General features: G+C 39.2%; 1 protein-coding gene across 1 annotated transcript in view; it reads left to right on the top strand.

The window, feature by feature from the left end:
- The window catches only part of znf385d (zinc finger protein 385D), a 64,978-nt gene that overhangs the window by 17,820 nt on the left and 26,443 nt on the right, over positions 1–20,715 (top strand). The window contains exon 3 of the mRNA XM_038710629.1: positions 16,775–16,882. Within this exon, the coding sequence (XP_038566557.1) occupies positions 16,775–16,882 (108 nt within the window). The remainder of the gene's footprint in view (positions 1–16,774; positions 16,883–20,715) is intronic.

A 20,715-nucleotide genomic window follows, 5' to 3' on the forward strand; every position in this document is an offset into this window, starting at 1 on the left:
ATAACAGGGAAAACCACTCAATTTGAGAATTTAAGAGAGTATGTAGCAGTTAAAAACAGTAGAGTGTGTTTTAGAATTAAGTTTAGGTTTGTGATAGAACTTGACTGAAGTAAAAGCACTGGATCTCGAAGACATGTACATTTGAGGTTCATTGAAAATGTCACCTCATTGTAGGAGTAGTTCAGTTAAAACTAATGTCCTGGCAAACAAGTGCCTGAAAAAGCCAGAGTCTGTTAAAAATGTCTTTTCAGTTGTTGCATGCATGACCACAAACACATTATCGTGATGCTGACAAAGCTGGGCTGAGGTGGGGATGCTCAGACTTTGAGCTCATTGTTACTATCAGTGTGGTTCTCCCCACTAGTGAGGATGTAATTAAAATAGAGGTTAGATTAGAGTATGCAGTCTAGTGTATTCCACAGTAGATTAAACTTTAATATCAGATGTATCTGAAATTTGTGTTTTGTTACAAAAATATTCTGTTTCGCATAAAAGGAAACAAACCCAAGCAACATGGGACACAGACACTTGTTTCTTTAATATGGAATATGGGATAGTTCTACCTCTTCCAGCCTCTGAATATTATTCAAATAAATACCTGAGACAGGAACATCACTTTTTGATTGCTCATAAGTCATAGACTTATAAAACCTTTAAGAAAATGTGATGAGCCAACTTTGCTTTCCTTAAAAGGGTCACAAGCCAAAATGGTTTGGAACTATTTCCATAGATTACTATGTGATTGTATCTCTGGGTTGAATTTGGAAGTTCATTTGATATCCTAAATTACTTTATCCAGACAGATAATATTTTATTTAAGCGCATAAGAAGAGCACTGGCTTCACAGTATTATCTTCTTTCTCTCACACATTAACAGGCATGTCTCACTGGAGGCCTGAGCCTGATGTTACATAGCCAGAAAAGTTGTGGTATTCTTTTCCCATTGAGGTTTAACTCATCCGGAGATTGTTTCTAACTCTAAGAAATGTTTATGTCACTGAAACTATAAAAATCTGCACATTGCAAACATATTAAAACTGGTAAACTGAGTTACCCTTAAAGACATCTGTTTCTGAGTTTCCCAGAGCTGAACATGCTCTGTTGCTGACATCCGTCCCTCATCATCTCCCTCACTGTGTGTGCGTGCATTTAGCGCTGGCCTCGTGCTTTACCATGTTTCACCGTCAAAGCAGAACCAGCTGGAGCGCGAGTCGGGCAGTTTGCACCTGCAACACAATTGTTCCCAAAATGAAAAACACACCCGTCCTCGAGGGAGAACTCAACAGCGTCTTTTAGCATGGAGACGAGGTTGACCCGGGGATTTACGAGAGTGACAGACTCCCAGGACTAAATCATCATCCTGATGAGGCAGCCAGCGGCTGGCACAGCTGTGTGCCAGTGGTACGAGGTCTTCGGACACACCCTGTATGCAGTGATACTGAAGCTTTCTCATACGTGTTTTTCTCATTAGCAGTATATTTTTCTTCATGAGCTTACATAAATGTGTCCCCTGTGTGCCCAGAAAACTTGAACATGGGTCAACCATAAATCATTTCTGCCTCAAAGACCCCATAATAAGGAGGTAGTAGCCTTGCAGTTGAATAAACTGGGCTGATAGGCAGTGGTTTGAATTCCTCTCTTTCCCCCCCAAAATGCAGCATGAGTGCAAGTCCTCAGTATTTAACAGTATAAGGCTTTACTGCAGTAGACAATATGCGTAAATATGTATAACTAAATAAATGAGAAGCAGGGAGTGTTGATAAAGAGCATGCTTGCTCAGCAAACCCTTGCATTATGTGAAGCTACAGAATACCAACATTTGTGAGAGCAAGATTAGAAAATTGATGCCCCGCAGGGCCTTTGAGGAAAGTTAAAGAGGGTGTGGACGTTGCATTGTTAAGATTCAGAGTTTGCAGGTGTCTCATGCATTTTTCTTTCTGAGGGCATTGATTTTGGAAATCCAATAGATGGCCACACTCTGGCTCCTCTCTCATTACCACGGCCTCAGCCTTGCTTGATATTCATGGTGGAATATTATCAGAAGATAAATCGTTTAATCTTAGTTTTTATTGAACTCTGTCATGAGTGAGACTCTCCCGTCCATCCTGTGGGTGTAGCTGAAGCAGTTTGATAGAATGATGGATTAGGAATTAGCCTGTGAGGGAATTTGGCAAAAACACGATCGAACTCCATCCATTTCAGTGTCACTGCATGGATGGTGATTCATATGCAAAAACACTTTCAATGTCTTGACATTGCAATACTCCAGTACTACATACAGTAAGCTAAATACATGATTTTTTCAGCACATGTACCTTATCAAAAACTTAATATTCCATCTTCATAATGACTGTATTTTGTCTCCAAAAATGTGGTTTTTCAAGTTGTTTTTTTTTTGCTGACAACATTACACTGTTACTGTTTTCGTCACTGCATGTCAGATCACTTGTCAATCAAACAATGTGTACGTGACTGTTACAGCTTTTTCTTTGGATTTGCTGTTGTTGTGAAGTTTGGGTTTCTGTAGGTGGCGCTCTTTCCTTTCCTTCCTGTACTTTACAGCTACAATCCCAGTAATGCATGCTAAGCATAAGCCGCTTTACAGTTAGATTTTACAAAGGCTCATCCCATTGGCTGTCTGCAATGTCATCATTACTACTGTAAATCTACACATTTGTAGATAACACAGGTGTGTTTGTTTTTAATAGCCTGCCAAATTAGTAATTCATGTGGAGAAATGTATTATAAAGCTCCATCTTTGATGAGGTCCAGCTTTTTGATGCATTTTGGATTTGGAGACTGACGTTGCAAAGTTTTAGGGGTGCTTATTGTAGGTCTCTGAGCCAGTACAGGCTGTTATCCACTGGTATAAAATATGACTGGTTTGGCTACCAAATGGGTCTTCATGGAGGTCATTGTCTGAGTCTACAGTCCAAAGCACCAAAAGCATTATTTTCTGGGCACCATGAAGGTGTGTACCACATTTCATGACATAGTGTTGAAATATTTCAGCCTGGATCAACAGCCCGTTGTCAATCCCTGAGCATTAAATAGCTACACTTTGTCACATCTTTCAGCGTCGGTTAGCAACACGCATGGCACCCTTTCACATCACAATTCAACGCACTGGGGGAAGCACTTTAACACTAAAAGTACTACTAAAAATAAGAGAAAAGTCAGAGTAAAGGAAGTGGTTAGGGTGGACGAGTGGAACAAAAAATAGACTTTCACCCAGGAGACCTGTGTTTGTTTCCCATGTGAAACAAAAACTCAGTTACATAACTTATGTAATACAAGTCAATTAAGAAATGCAGTTATTTTAAGTCAAATCTTTTAGTTTTTCTAAACTAGTTTTGGTGCCTAAATCCAACCAAACTGTGATGTTTCACAAGGTTAACCACTAGTTTTATTTTATTTTATTTGACTAGGTATTCTTGTGAACTGGACCACAGATCCCTACACATAGACTATGCTAAACTATGCTATCCAGAGTGTTATGAAGTGACACAAAGGGGTCTTGACAAACAGTGCTGGGAGTAACGCGTTGTGATGTTTGTTTTGCTTTTTGCTGTAACACAGTAATATAACCCATTACTAAAAAACAATTGGTGATATACAATCTCAGTAACGTGCTTTACAACACATTTTAACCCGAAATTACTTTCATGATTAGAGAGGCTGCAGTCAGTTTATCCTGACCAATTCTGTCGGAGTGTCAGGAGATTCAAATAATCAATGACGTTATGCTGCTGTACCTGCTGCGTAAATGCACACAGCGTCTTTCTTAATGGGGAGACGATTTATCTTGTTTCACCCCCCTGATCCACGGATATTACTCTGCACATGACTAGAATCCACCTATGCAGCACATCTTACAATCTGAATAATGCAACCATTACATAGCATTAAAATGCAAAAGTAATGCAAAAGTAGTGTAAAGCATTCACATCTCAAATGAAAGTAACTAGTAATCTATAATGTATTACATTTTGGAAGTAACTTGCCCAACACTGTTGACAAAGCATCCAAATGTGACGACCTGGGATGAGAACGGGTTGGGATCAAAGTGGGAGACCGATGGATAATGCTATCACAGACCATAAGCATTGCTAAAGAATATGTGGCAGCATGCAACTGTATAAAACTGTAATACTTTTTAAATGTATTGCTGATAGTCTGAACAAAGTAGGCCTAAAAGAACATCAAATTTAAAATTCATGCACATTTAAAGGAAGCACCTTTATTGACTACTGAATCAAAATTAAGAGAGATAGATTTTAAATCAAATTGGTGCATTCCCAAGGATTCAGTTGCTTGAGAATTGATTTCTCAAACCCCTCATGCAAAAGCTACACTCTTCAGATGTAAACACTTCTCTGGGCTATGATAGATATTTTATATCAATTGGCCACAGAAAGATTCCAGAGGCGGCTGGTGAAAAATATTTTAGGTGGGGCTGTGCCATATCCAATCAGTTTCAGCAACCGTCCCAATACAATTTAACACAAACTGCAGGATCCCAGTGCTTTGAGAAATATTAAGAAATTATTTAATGCCAATATTATATTATATTATATTATATTAATATAGAAAAGAAAAACAGTGAACAAAAAAGAAAATACTCAAGTAAAGTACAAATAGGCTACCTCTAATTTGAACTTCAGTATAGTAGCCCTACTCACTATCCACCACTGGAAACAACCACATCTTAACACTTCAGAGCTGTCTATAAACTATACAGCCTACCTCTGTAGCCAACAGCTGTTGTTCTCCTTGTTGATGTACGATAGCACAAGCACCAACTGGCAGTGGGTGGAAAGGTCACTTGTCTCATCTGCCTGATAAGCAAGTTAATCTGCATTTTTTACTTCCTCCAGAATGTAATCTTCAAGAACTGACAGCATGCAGTCCAAAAGTTTTGCACAGTCTTTGAGGTGCCTTTGAAAACAGTAGCTGTCTTAAGGTGCTCCTCCAACACACTGTCCAGCGAGGCAACAAGATCTACTGAAAACGGCAGGGTTGTCAGACGATGCGGTCTCATTGTGGCCGCGCAAGACAGATGTTATCTCTGCCTAGCATGGCTAGCTTTACCGTATTATCCATATGTGCCCTATTACATTCACGTTTTTTAATCTTCTCAGATAAATGTAACGTGTTGTTTACTCCTGTAACAGTCCATGTTGTATCCGTATTACATCTAGCTAGCCAAGGCTGAAAGCCTGTGTCGGTCTTGAGTTACGCATTCATCTTGTCAACAACGTCACGTGTCCCTCTACCAGTGACTGTGCTTGGGGCAGATCCTGGATCGCCCCTTCAGGCATCAGATTTGAGGACACTCATTGGCTTAATTTCTATTGCTATGGGGCGATCTCTCCAGCTCCCCAGAAGAGATCAGTGGATGAGCAGGAAGCTAATTTCACACCCAAACATAATTATTTAGCCTGTATTTTATATAATACACGTATTAAATTTTATTTTAAACACCCATGCACTTAAAAATGTAATTACTGTTTATTTCAAAAATGTTTATTTTAAAAAGAAAGAATCAAAACACTTTCCACCCATAGACTGTATAAAAAAAGGGAGGGTGGCCTAGCACCCTCTATTGGCTGCCACTGAAAGATTCCCAACAGACCTTTTAATGAAATCAAAATGTAATGAATAATTGCTATAAATAGTCTAGGTGGAAGTTTTGTAGCCACTTTTAGTACCACAAGAGCTGGCATGTTGAATGGAGTGTGTTGCTTTAAGGTTATGGGAGGACAGAGGGGGGTTACAGTGTTACATTTTTATCTTTTATCTCAGTTGGACGGGGGACAGACTGTGAGGCTGCCAAATGCCTTGAGGGAGCCCTCCCAGTTCAATATTTCATCCTGATGGGGTCCAGTGGTGTGAGAAGGGTCAGCAGTGAAGAGCAATGGGAAAATCCAGAGGGAACATTCATACCTGGTGGAAAGCACCTTCTCTGCGAGAGAGAAGTGCAAGGAGATCAGAGGGAGGTAGAAGGGGCGCACAGAAAAAAAGGGTCAGGGTTACAGAAAAATGGAGAAAGAAATCAAGAGACAAACAAGAATTGGTGTCCAGAGTGGGAAAAATGTTGAGGTTGAGGTTGAGGATGGAGAACATATTCATTGAGACAAAAAGACAGTCTGAAAAAAAATCCCACCCAAAGGACAAGCAGATAAACAAATATAATCAAGCGGAAACAGACTTTTCACCAATGTTTGAGCAAGATCAAGTAGATATTTTTTTACTTAGTTAAAACCAAATGCATAAGAAGGAAGGGTTTGAAGACAGGAAGCAGATTTTATTAATTTAATTCAAAGCACAGTGTAACTTTTCATGTCCATTGAAGCGGGTCAGCAATGAAATCTCTCGCTTTTGCCATCCCGAAACTGACAAAATGTAGTGAAGTTGGTCAGTTGGTAAAAAAAGAAGCAAAAACCATTTTATTTATTTAATGTTTTTACCACCAAGATAAACTAAAACTTCAACTCCTTCATTTTCCATCATTGGTCTTGGCTAGTGTTGGCAACTTTGTCACTGTGAAATAAGGGACAAAAGGTGGCCTCCTGCGGCAATGCGGGTATGGTTTTGTGTGAATAGCCTATACAGTGTATTGTTTGAAGCAATTTGGTCAAAGTCAAGTAAATTGCACCAGACACTACAAAATATCTCACGATCACTGGAAACATTTTTTTTCCCTTGTTTGATGCGTTAACGTTAATAAACGTATTCTGAGCTGCGTGAGGGGGGGGCTGTGATTGGATGATGACAGGTGTCAGTGACCATTGTTAAGTGTCGCGATCAGCACTGCTGCTGTTGTATGTTGTACGGGACAAGAGACGTCACGTATGGGACTTCCTGGCTAATACGGGACAGTTGTAAACCCTAGTCTTAGCATAGATTGAATCCTTTATTTGTCTTTTCTTCGCCACATTTACACTTTTCCTTATGGATCTAGAATGAGATGGGTGTGTCCATGTACATCCAGAGCAGTAATCAGAGGTGAAAAGAAAAGTGTAAAGCTTTCCTTTTTTTAAACTCATTATTTAACCAACATGTATTAATGTATTCAGGTATATTTTTGACTTGTGTGATAAACATTATCTACATTTTGTCAGTTTTGGTGCTCCTTAGTCTAATGAAAATATGACATACTGACTTTAGCACTTCAACGCTTTTTTACTTTTTACTTTTGAAACATCACAGCGGGACTTGTTGCTGCATTTTCCACCTGATAAATCACTGTCTTAATATTATGGTGGTCATTCAGTATCCCCACTAACCTTCCTCCCGTCTCATAATGTTCTGAGTTTTTGTATGAACACCTGGAAGCCTGTTCTCGCACATTATAAGCCAATGAAAACCCCATTTGGATTTGACTTGCTAATTTTTGAAGTCGTCCCTAGTGGCAACAATCTGCGACATCGGCTGATGATGAACTAACGGACTGGGTCAGGCGGCAGTGGTAATTGGGAGACACATAGGAGGGAGGATTATATTTGACAGGTCATTCATCCCACTTTAGTTAAAAGTAAGTGAGGCTGGCGGCTGTGAATAAAGCATTTAGACCTCACTAGTGGAGCCCTCATTGACCAGTTGGTCTCTCTTTCTCTATATGTATTTTGATAGATATGAATGTTTATTTCAAATATCTTATTGCCATTACAGAATAGATTCCTCAGTACCTCCAGTGCAAGTGAACAGAACACCTTATATAAACACTACATGCCTCAGCCATACACATATTTCAAATATAGCCTACATTGTATATAATAGATTATAGAACAGGCATCTGTTCTGACAGGTATATGCATCCAGCAGCTCTACTATATGGATACATGTCTAATAGGATGACAAACACCTTGACAAGACATCATTGTAGAGCCTCCAAAACATCTGATATTTTTCTCTTCTCTTCTATCGCTTGAAGCTATTCTGAGCTAATACTGCAAGAAGACATTGTTTACTTTAAACTATGTGAACAATGACTTAAAACACAATATATTTGGAATATCAAGGTGAAATTTAGTTTGAACACACCAGTACCTTTTTATAACACAGTGTTTGGCCTTATCCTTTGTTTCACTGTACTGTAGGTCCACAGTTGAATTAAACAAGTGTTGCTGCTCACGCTGCTTCTGTTCAAACTTAGCACATCTATAGACAAGAGCAAAAGTTTGTTGTGAGCACGTAGCTGTAGTTGACCAGTTTTTCTTCTGCAAATAAGTTGAGCTAGAGTATGTCATGTCTCATTGCTCTTCAAAATATGACACTACACAACACAAAATTTGCTGTAACACCTAAAAATGTTTATATTACCTCTTGTGGTTGTATGCAAACTGATTGCTGTCTTTTCAGAGGAGGTCAGAGTAGATTGTTGGGCTATAAAGTGTGAGAATTTGACACTAGAGGATACGATTCACATCTCGTCTCCTACCAACAGGTGGGGAAATAAATGATGATCAATGAGTCTCATTACTCATTAATATTAATAGACTGCAAATCGACTAATAATGACTAACATGACTGGTTTGAGCAAAAATGGACCTTGATAGAAACTGTTCCTATTTGTATTTTGAAAACCAAAGTTACTGCTTCCAGTTTTGTTCAGAGAACAAAGAGAGAGCAGATTTAAACCTCCGATATCTTCTAAGCCCCAATTTGTAATTTGTTTGACCACATAAATTATGTGTACATTCAAATGCATATTGAAAAAAAATTACATTATACTGTAGATGGCGTGTGTTGCTTATTAGATAATTAATCAAATACACACACCTGTCATACTGCTTTACTGATAACAGCATCAATAATCACTTCTTTTTTGTAGTTCAGAAATCTTATATAGAGAAAATATATTTTACAAACTAACATCACGTTGTGAAAACAATCCGCGTACATGATGCAGGATAATGAACACTCATCCGATGTTTGAGCATTCAACTTATCGGCAAATAAATAACTGGTCATGTCAATAACAGGGATGTTTTTGTTCCAACAAAGCCAGGTAATCATCAAATAGCTGGTACTGATCAGTCAACCCCCTGCAGTTACGTTAAGGTCCTTTTATGCTGTAGGCCTGTAAAAATGTGACTAGCGATGGTAATCTTATCTTAATCTTGAAACTGTCCAGACAGCCGAATTAAACCAAAATGTCAGGTAATTGATTATTTGATGCTTTGTTGTGTATTTTAAGGCCAGCTTTTTTGTTTGATGCTAACTCTTTATGTCACACGCAAACCCATATCAGAGAAGGTTGACATATGAAGCCTTGTGCAACAAAACAGATAGCACTCAGTGTGTGTTTTTGTCCCTTTCATCAGTCGCCTTCTGTAAAAGTCAGCCAGTCTCCACAGCCATCTCAGCTCATCACTGTCTTGTCCTGTCACATTATCCGGCAGTGCTGAGTGGGAAAGCGTCAGTGGCGGTTGCTGTGCTGAACTTTGAGACGGACAGGCCTTCTGTGGGCTGTCAGATAGTATCCGGCAAATGACCTGCTTATTCTCCCTTGCTGTCGACACTCTGCCGACGTCCTGACAGAGACACATCAGTGCAAGTCACAGACAGACAGAGGAATAAAAGGAGACACCCAAAGAGAAGGGGGAAATAGATTTACTTAAATTGTTGCAAAACCTTATCTCAATACATTTTCTCAAAAAGGTAACAAATTAACATAACGGTTAAAATGTAATATTTCAGTTATCTGCAAGCTTTTAGATTTTAGATTCCTCTGAAATTACATAAATGACAAGATAGAAAGATAAAAGATAAAACAAGGTTAGAAAAAGGAAATTGTTGATTAAAGCTGGGGTAGGCAACGAGAACCCCACAGTCTGCATTTTGCAACTTTTTTTTACATCACAATAATAAATAAGCTTAACTACAAATTAGTGGTTGTGTCTTTGACCCTGTGTGTAAGATCCCAACCCCTCCATGTTAACCTGAAATTGCTTTTTGATTATGATAAGGATATTTATGTCAGTACAAGACCTGTTCAAAAGCACTGAAAATATTTCCTTTTTTTGTAAAATTGCAGATTGGCTGTGTTCGCCATCTGCTCTCTGATCGTCTGTGGTGGCTTTACGTTTACCTCAGCCTCAGGCGAAAAGCTTTTTCAAGGCAGACAGCTCATCAGGGTGATTGACAAGTGTTGGTGCTGGAAATCAACCAACTGAGGAAAATTGCATATTAGAGCTTTAGGAAGTGAATTGAAAGATGACACTGACTTTGCTGCACTGTCCACTGCTGCAGGCTTGCAAATGGGCATATGTGATATGCTTTGGCGTGTGTGGGTGTTTGTACTGTGTGTTTGCGTGTGGGTTATATGTGAGTTGCGGTACATTTGCTCCAGCAACATTTCTGTCCCTGGCAGGCGTGGCCCATGTGGAGTGTGTGGCTCAGTGGGTGGCTGATGGGAGCGGCGCTCTGGGAATAACACGTCTCTGGCACTGCGGCTGCTCTCTGCAGACGAGGCCTGAACACATCTTGTTTCAGTGCAGGGAGGGAATGAAATGCTACATGACAGGGGGATTTCTTTAAAAGACACATGGAAAGATGCACAGGAGGTGGTGGAATTTCAGCACTGAATTGTGGGTAAATCAGAAACACCGCCAAGAATAGCACAGTGGAATACATTCAGACAGAGAACTTTCAATCCCCTTTTCACCATTTTATACCCAAAGATTAATGACATTGCCACGAATACATACTAAATCTCTCCTGATCACTTTGCAGGATTGTGCCATTACTTGTGGCCTCATCACCACAGATTCATTTCACAGCATCTGCACCAGAGTGAAGGAGAAATAACATGTTTTTAGCCCAGTGCGTGTTTCTAGTAAGAGGTCATCATTCTCTCGTGGCCCAGATGTTTTTAACTGGCGTTAGCTTTCCAGAGCTCAAGCCCTAGTTTCCCAGCAGGCTGCAGTGCGTCTGGTTCTCTGCTGTAGTGTTCCCCATGCCAGCGAGCCATAGCCAACTCCATGTGTCATCCTCTTCTCTCCTCCAAAAAACTTGGGTGAGATTTACACTACAAAGGTAGACTGTTGCATAACACTTTCTTTCTCTCCAGTTCAGCAATAAAGTGTGTCAGGGCACAGGCAGAGGAGAGACCCTGCTCTGATAACGTAATGCGGAGTTTTCAGTGTTTTCCGGGTGAAAAGCTGATCTCTCTGCCAGGCTGCACATTTCACTGTATATCATCACATGCCTACCTCTTTGACCTTGCCTTCGCATTTAGTGAAGTGTGTTTCATAATGCATGTGCATAACATAGAAATTAATAGAACAAAAGAACGAATGTTGCTGATACCAAAGTGAACTCTGGTATCCAACAGCAACCGGTCACCTCTGATATAGAGGCTCCCTCCTGACATTAGCTAGTTTAAAATGCTCTGCTGTATATTTGTACAATATCATTTTCTGAAACACTTTTGGTAAATGTATTCTCCATTAAAATCTGATAATGTATTCCATTTTTTCTAACCGTAGGTGTGTTAGGTCACTCCACCTTTGAATGCTGCTAGAGCTGTAAAAGCTTGTATTAGCATGGTATCTTCTCCACTCCTGCCTCTGGGCATTTATGAGCCACACAACTCAGAATAACTGCAAAAAGTTTTAACATAAGAGGACATGACTTTGCCACAGTTTACTCCACCTGGAGCACATCTGTGTCAGTTTCCGCGTTTTAGTTGGCTTTGAATGCATTCATGCTATTATATCTGAAAGCATTGAAGAGAAAAAATAAGCTAACCAAACCAACTCTAAAGTGATCCTTTCTACATTCATGATTTATTTCTCACTTGGACAGTGGGACCTGCTGTGAACACAACAATGGTTCACCTTAAAAAGTTGACAAGATTAATGTGATGGTAAACAATAGCCGAATTACACATCCAGATGTAATGAAGTCCAATATTCACTCTCCTTTTATCACTAGTTTGATCTCCGCCGACTCCTGAAAGAAATATGTGTCTCTTTAGCCGCTAAATACTCCAAAACCCCAAATTACCGTGAAAATGATGACTACTACTAGAATGAATCAGCTCAAAGCACATTTAGCATCTGTCCTGGTTTTGGCAGTTTGTGTGTTTGATACTGGGCCACACCATGGTACTGAAAACCACATACAATCTCCCTGCAGACCAGCACCTTGTTTCCGTGTCAACACACTCTGTGGAGACGTTTCCTATCAGAAATATTCCACTTAATTTTCTGCAGTGTTGAAACACAATGTCATTCCTCAAAGCCTTTCACGTTGAGTGCCACAGTACAGTACAATATGTGTCTGAAAATCCCCACCAAGGACTATTTTGTGTGATGTGTGAGTATGGTCTGCGAACATATGCAGCTCAATTGCCAACATTGTTTTGAATCTTTTATTGCGACGTGATTTTGATTATAAAACCAAGTGTATTCATTTTGGCAGGAATCATTGACTGGATCCAATCTATTAAGACTGAACCATTTAAAATTACAATTGAAAGAACAAGGAAGTAAAAGATAAAAGTGATTACAAAGCAGGAAGAATTTAGAGTATTGTGCTTTCCTTTTAAAAAACTTGTAATCTTTTTATTGTGTATTTGGCATGAAATCTGAGGTCAAAGTCAGAACACTCTCAAGCAGCCCATTACAATTTTCCAATAAGCAATGTACCCCTACTGTCTGAGCCTGCACCTGAATGTGTGTCTCCCTATCCTAATCAGAATCTATCTAAGCCTGATTCTGTTTCTGTGTCTGAGCCTGAACTTCTCTCTCAAGTTGATTTGTTGTTTCTTTAGACGCTTTTTGTGTACACATGTGTGCAACACTATGAATGTCTTTCTACCGTCTTGCCTAAAAATGTGCACCATTATCACCATATTTAAACAATTATCACACCTTGTCCCTCTCTATGATGACGAGGCTCTGTGAAATCTTTCTATTTTAGTCTGATTGTGTTGAGACAGATCCCTGCTCCTCTGTCTGAACCTCTCTCTTCTCAGTTAGATACAGTTTTTGCTTTTCTCTCAGTGCCTCTTTCTTCTCGTCAATCAAGCCTGTATCTGTCCCTTTCTCAGATTGTGTACCAGTCTCCTCTTCAGACATGTGTCATGTTTCATTACCAGAACCAGTTTCTGTTTCTCAGAGTCTGTATCTCTTCAGTCTTTTCTGAGCTTCAGTGCCACTTTGTCTCCATCAGGTCCAAGTCCGTTTCCCTCTGCTCTCTGCCCCTTTATTCTCCTCTGGAACCAATCCTCCACCATCCAGCCCCTCTGAGCCAAGTCATCCTGTGCCTAAATTCTTGGTGTCACTTTGAATGGGGGATTATGGGGTCTCTGTCATGACAGCACTGCCTCCTTCTTTGCTCTCTTCAGCCTATTTCTTCTCCTTCTCCAACTGTGTTTAGAAATTATCCGACCCTGTCACCTGCCTAACCAGCTGCTACTCATAAACACAGAGACCAGTTTCCAGCCAGTCTTTTCCAGGTTGTCTATGTTGCCAAGCTGCTGTAGCATTCCAGCCACTGCTGTCACCTGCACCTGATTACTTGCCTTCCTGCGTCAGTCCTTTTGAAATTGTTTGCCTTAATTAAACTGCTTGCCCGTGGCCATTATTGTTGATAATCAAAATATCAGAAATACCTTTCAGTATAGACCAACTCTAACTACAACCTCAAAAAAATGACATGATAATCATAATAAAAATAAGATTTGTTGTAAGGACTTCTGCACTGCATTGCATTTGACTGTACAGGTGTACCTAATAAACTCATAACTCATGTGAATAAAGGCATGTAATTGTAGGATTATTGAGTATAAAGTGAATGTGAGGCCGATTTCTGTCACATCAAATATTAAAAAGACGGATGAGTAATTAAGATAAAAGCTACAAACATAATAAAGAAAATAATAAAAACACATTTTAAAAAGTCAAATATTCAGGATTCCAATATTGTGTTTTCATTTCAATCAACAATGCTGATGTATGACATGAATTAACAGAGACTAGGAAATTATTATTATGTGGCTACCCTTTTCCACTTTTGCTCAAGTGGTGAATTCCGCAGGGAACTTTTCTACTGCTGCACACAGATACTTTTAAAATCCCAAGTACTGAAAAGCGCCTCCGTTCAGCCAAACAGTGTCTAAAGAGAGCGACAGTGTAACATTATTGTGCCTAACTTCTGCAGCACAATTGTCAAGGTGGATTAATCCTCCCACACAGTACAGGCACCTTTCCTCCTTCCCCAGCCAAGTGGTGCCTATTGAGACACATTCTCAGCGAGGCAGATGTGTTTGTTCAATCCCCAAAGCCCTGTCAGCACACAGAGGGGGGTACATAGTAAACAAAGAAGCTGCATGCAGCAAGGCAGTAGCGTGACCACTCGTTAGTCTTAAAGATGAAAATGTATGTTCTTGTTTTGAGGCGGAGCTTTTTTGTTTATATGAGCATATTCTTTGTGAATCATCTCCAGGTGAATTTTCCTTTTTTTCTGTGAGGCTTGCTCGTACAAGTTCCAGGTGTTGTAGTTGTTGTTGTTGTTTTATTTTACTGGGTTGTTTTTTCAAATCGGATTCAACAAACTCTCTTAACAGCACACTTGTAAATTGCTCATTTCTCATTTGTGGGTAAGCGTAGTTCAAAAAAATGTTACCCAAGAGTAAAAGGAAGAAATAACACCGCAGAGCTTCCTGTCCTGCTGACGGAAATCAGCAGACAAAAACATCACAAATTTAGTAGTGTAAGTGGTCGTATTAGGGGACCCAGTGCTTGAAGTGGGACTTTTCCTTGCGTACATGAACTTCTCACAAGCTGCCGGTATACTCCTCTGCCCAGGCCAGGGAGGAGAGAAGCTTGGGAGCCTTTCAAGCAGCCGTGTGCAGAAAGTAGCTCATCAATGTTGACAGATAGGTGTCATTTCCAGTGGGGACGCTGGGGACATGTCAGAATCAGAATGTGTCCATCACATTTTTAAAGCTTTTGTTAAAAAAATGCAGGAACATTAAGTGTTTAATGCTCAAAGTCTTCTGGGGGAGAACCCCTAGACTCCCCCACAGATATATTTCAGCATCAAATATTTATTCAACATTTCCATTTCCATCCAAAGCGACTTACAATTGGTCGCACGCTTCTGGAGCAACGAGGGGTTAAGTTTCTTGCTCAGTGTTTTTATACTCTCACACCAAAGGCATGTGTCCACTGCTCCATCAACTCAAAATACTGTTCTAAGATATTCTCATCTTTTTCCCGTGACCCAAGTGTGTCATCACACCCCCAATCTGAGCCCTTATGTCCCAACCACTACAACCCAATCAGCAAACTTTTGAAATGTTGAACTCGAATTCTACATGAATGGTTATGATATGACAAGTTAATCATTAACAAGACTAACTATCATATAGAGCAATAATTTAATGAATGACAGCAACCCACAAAAAATAAACTGCTGTTTTGTCCAACTGGAATTTATATTGTAGCCTACTAGTGGTAAGCCATATTTGTTTATACTATCTTCTGAAATTATAATGAATACACTAAAATAAACCCTAACCACAGTGGTGGAATATAATTAACACAATATTCATTTAGCAAAAATTTGACTTTATTTAGTGAGTTTATTTATGTGACACATAATACATGTCCAAAATTATTCAGATTAAAGCATTATACTTGTATGACTAAAGGCCTGAACAACGCATTAATTTCATTCATACCTAAGAGGAAAAACAGGAAAATTGGATCAGTTACTTAAAAAACAAATACGTGTGTATAAGTGGTTCTTGCATGAGGCTTGAATAATTTATCTTACTAACAGGTATCATCTGAGGCCACAGCTTGATATTTCTATTGGCCTCATGACATACAACTCAGTTTTCAGCAGTAGGTGATATACTGTATCTCTTCACTGCAGTTTAAACAATGAATTCATTTTATTCTGAAGCAACACTGTGACTACATTTTCCATTGCCAGTGACTAGTTCCACATCAGCTCGTTACTCATGCTCTTTTTCTCTCGATCCTTCCCTAGCTCATTAGCTAGGCACTTATATGTTACCTCATGGACCTGTAAGCTTTTTGGCACTGTCAGGAGTGTTGAGGCACTTGCTCTCAAAGGCTTCTCCATTATCTACTGTGACCTGAATTGTACCTCATTTGTACATCACTTTGCACAAAGATGCCTGGCAATTTAATAAATGTTAATGTAATCAGGAAGACGTCAGCTTCATGGTTGTGGTTCTGTGTTTTTCCACTGATTTGATATTTTATTTTAATGAGCAACAAATGTATCGGGCTGCACTGATCACAATGAGAATAGATCTTTTATGTGTTTGTCATGTTTTTTGGAAAACAATCAGTTACTATGGCAGTAATGCATAAGCTGAAGTTAGGCATAAAGAGACAATACTTGTTAGAAGTTTAAATTCATTGTTGGTTTTAGTATCTTCTGGGAAATTGTTGATGATAATAAAAATACACAGTAATGCCAGTGATGTCCTTAAAGTGTTCACTTGAGAAATTTTGCCCACAGACATTACATTACATAAAAAAACTGATGCTGTGTGCCTTGAGTAAGCAAATGTTGAATTAATTCTTTATTTGTCTGTGTTAATGTCTGAGCTAGAAAGCACTAGTTGAAGCAAAAGAAGAATGACTGGCTTTCTAAAAAGCTCCAGGAAACCTGTTTTGTCTTTACAGCCCAGTGAGCGATGGAGTACTGAAGCTGATTTACTGGTCAGCTTTAGCACTGTTTTAATTAGCCTCTCTCTGTGTCTCCGTCCGTCCCCCAGATGGACCCGGTGCAGAAAGCCGTCCTCCATCACACTCTTGGCCTTCCTCCCACTGCAAAGAGGAAGCACGTCTCCTGCACCGTTTGTCAGCTTAGGTTCAACTCACAGGTGAGCAAGTTTTCTTCTGAACAGGAATGAAAGTTCAAAAGTCACAAGTACTCCTGCCAGGGATACACACAGGAAATAAACAAGACATACCCCTAACCACATTACAACCTCCAAAGAATTGTTCTGCTAGGCTGAACATATTTTATTAAGAAGTAGAGAGTAAAAAAAAACTATAGTAAAGTTATAAGGAATACTTGTCATCTACTACTTTGGTCTAGAGAACAATTGGATGGATTGCCATGAAATTTTATACAGAAATTCATGGCCTCCAGAGGATGACTCCTTCTGACTTTGGGGTTTCTCTGACTTTTCCTCCACTGCCACCACAAGGTTGACATTTGGGGTTTTGAGTGAACTATCTTGACCACTATTTGATGGATTACCGTGAACTTTGCTGCAGATATTCAGCATCCGTGGAGGAGAAATTATAATGCCTTTGGTGATGTCTTCACAATTTTTGGATAGATTAATAAGACTTCTATAGGTCAAAATTTTAATTTGTCTGTATCATTCGTATATAACTAAATAGTTGCAAAACTAATGAGCATCTGCTTCAGCTGTACTTTGTTTTTAGTGCTAACTAGCAAATGTTGATATGCTAACAGGAAAATCTAATTGTGAACCGAGGGGGGAGGGATGAGGGGTCGAGAAGTGTAGGGATGAAGGGAGTGGAGTTGTGGTGGCCATAGAGGGTAGGAACTCGGGCGTCAATACTTGGTTTATTTATCTTGCTTTATGATCCCCCTGTGGTTCCTGTGGTGGAAAAGGATGTCTTTGATGGTGAGAGGAAACCGGAGCGCACCTGATGGCACAGAAAGGCTTAGGATGATCGAGGTCTGAACCTAGGACCTTCTTGCTGTGACGCGCCAGTGCTTTCCACTGGGCCACTGTGCTGCCCACTGAGAGAGGAGAGAACCAGTGTTTGGGGAGAGGGATGTGAAACTGAGATTTTCTGAGAAGTTGGAGCGGGTCTGTTCTGTTGGTGTTGACAGTCAGCAGATAAAATCATGTATGTGCTATGTGAAGAATTATAAGTGTTTTGATCCAGTCCAGAAACATGTTTGATATTTCCCACGACATCTGCAACAACATATGTGTTGTTCCAGGGAAACACACTTGTGCCTAACCCTAACCTGTACAGTCTACGTTACCTGCGCCACTCCATCCAGAATCTCACCCAAACTCTCCTCATTTTTGGCCTTTTCAACACAATTACACTCCATATAAACAGCACAAGCTGCTGGTTGCTGTCCATGTTTGTTTTGGTACAAGAACATGTGACTGACAACTGGTGTTCATGCAGGATTTGCAAAAATTGTGTAAGTTGGTGCAAACAATCTTAACTGCATTCAAATTTAGTTAAAGTTTAAAAGGAATTGAATGACCTTTTAGTTTGACATATACATTTTCAAATTAGGTCAGATAAACCGTAGTATTGTAACTGATTTGTAAGCAGCAGCAAACAAACTTGAAGTACTACTTACTAAAATATGATACCAAACTAGCAACTGTTATGCACCAATTGTAATATTATGTTATTAACATACAGTAAATTATTATAGTGAAAATACACCAGTGAGAAATGCATAAAAGACATAAAAATACTTTTCAATATGCAAACATAGTACAACATACTTCAGTGATCTAAGTACAATATGAGGAATATGAATAAAAATAAAAGTTGATGTAGAGGTTTATCAGAAGAGACTAAATTATTTGCATATACTTGCATGTGTATACTTACTTACCGTGACAAAGCTGAAAACAGGGCTGTTTTTCTGAGTTCATGAAAAGTTGACCTTTTAGGGATACATGGTTCTCATAGGTCAGCAACGCTACGAACACATGATTTTATACATATAGCGAGGTATTAATATTTTTACCCAAGAAAAGGATCTGAATACTTCTTCCACCACTGGTTCAGGGTGTGAGCTTGTGTAGCTTTGTTTGCTTACATCCAAACTCAAGCTCACGATAGTTTGATTATGATTGGACTCTGGACTTTGGTTTCAATATAATGCATCACATGAGCAAAATAGATTACAGGAAGGAGATCGTATTACAAACTCTGAGCTTACAACGAGGCTTTACTACATCCATTAGCTCATGTGTGCATTCTATAATACAGTCTAACGAAATGCATCGCATTAATACTAGCTTGCTAAATCTAAGCGATGGACTAGCAGATGGGTTTCGATTTCCCTCAAACCTAATTTCCATACCATTTTGAAAGTAATCAAAACATTTTAAAAGAAAATCACTGCTACTGCTGCATGTTGTTAAACCAGTAGCATCCCTAAATAGCAATGTCATCGCTCTTTCATTAAAGGATTAATCAATTCATTTCTAACACTGAATGTGTCGGTGATTACTCAGGATAAGGTTATTATGTTTTACAGGGGGGAAATCTATCTCAGTATATATTTACTGTCCATCAGCTGTTAATTTGAATGTTCCATTACAGAGACAGACCCTGTGTTTACCTGTCAGTCAACAGGTACTGTGTTGAGCTGGGAGCTCTGAAATACCCTGAGGGTGTCTTTTTATTAAAACCACAGCTACAGCAAAATAGTATCTTAATTTACTGTGGTGACAGTTTATCATAATGTGAAACTGCAGCTTGGACTGAGAGATGATGCAGAGCAGGAAGCAGGACCTGCCTGTGGCGTTATGAAAATACTGAACCAAGAAGCTCTGTAGGAGAGCAGAACGTCTGTTTGTAAACCAGTTAACGATCCAGGATCATAAAGAGAACAGAACGTCTCCGTTTAAAAATATTTTTAAGATGTTTGTGGTTCACCGGATGACGTCATGTTTATGAGTTTCATAAATTAGATTCACTTCTTGTTGACAGCGACTGAGTTACCAGATTGTCTCATCCACCCCCTTAAAAGGTGATGCTTTGTTACCTGTACATTTAGTGCATTTACAACACTTCCTTTATCTCTTTACATTGAGAATTTTGTACATTGAACTTGTTTAAATTGCACACCCGCAGTTTTTACAAGCTGATAATCTAAAGGAGCTTTTTGTCTGTGCATTTTCTTGGCATAGACATGAAGAAATTTACACATCATTTTTCATTTTAGTTTAAGTGCCTCAGGGTTAAATTTTCTGGGAGGCCAGGACCATTTCTGAAACTCAAGAACATTACCTATATATTTATGATGGTCCAAGAACTATCAGGGCTTACTAGATTTTAATTTACAGTTTTGTCACAGTATGATCGGGTTATGCTTGAACAGAACGAGTCCTTACGACATATCATCTGACCACGTCAGAAAGCAAAAGTTTTTGTAGTTTTTCAGGATGCACATTTTTACTCTCTCCCGGAATGCATTCATAGAGATGCACTTAGGCGCACACAAAAATTGACAGAAATATTTGTGTCAAGAATGGGAAAAAAGCCTAAGGGAGGACTTAACGCCAATCAGGGTGTGATGTGGGTGTGAACGTTGGATTACCGGTGTTTTGACATTTCTGAAAAGACTAAAAAAGTGAGAAATAGTGTGTTTAAGTGCGATGTTAGAGTGAACGAGAGAAAAAATACTTAATTTAAACATGAAGCAGGAAAGGGCCTCACCGAGACTTTAAATATCTTTCACAGGAGTGTTGTGGCCAAGATATAATCAAATGATGATGTAAAATCGTCTTTTGGGGTCTTACAGACTCCAGCTGTAAAACATGGGTCAATACAATGGATTTTTGTCTGTCCTATATGTCAGGTGTTGACAGCAACTTTCATGCAACATTACCCCTCCCAAATGCCAAATGCGTTTATTTGGATTTCTGTTATTGTAGTTTTACATTTTTTTAATAGGATTATTATTTTT

This window comes from Micropterus salmoides, unplaced genomic scaffold, assembly GCF_014851395.1.
Source record: "Micropterus salmoides isolate LMB-PRFRI ecotype aquatic unplaced genomic scaffold, ASM1485139v1 Ms_hic_scaffold_11, whole genome shotgun sequence".
Classification (NCBI taxonomy): domain Eukaryota; kingdom Metazoa; phylum Chordata; class Actinopteri; order Centrarchiformes; family Centrarchidae; genus Micropterus; species Micropterus salmoides.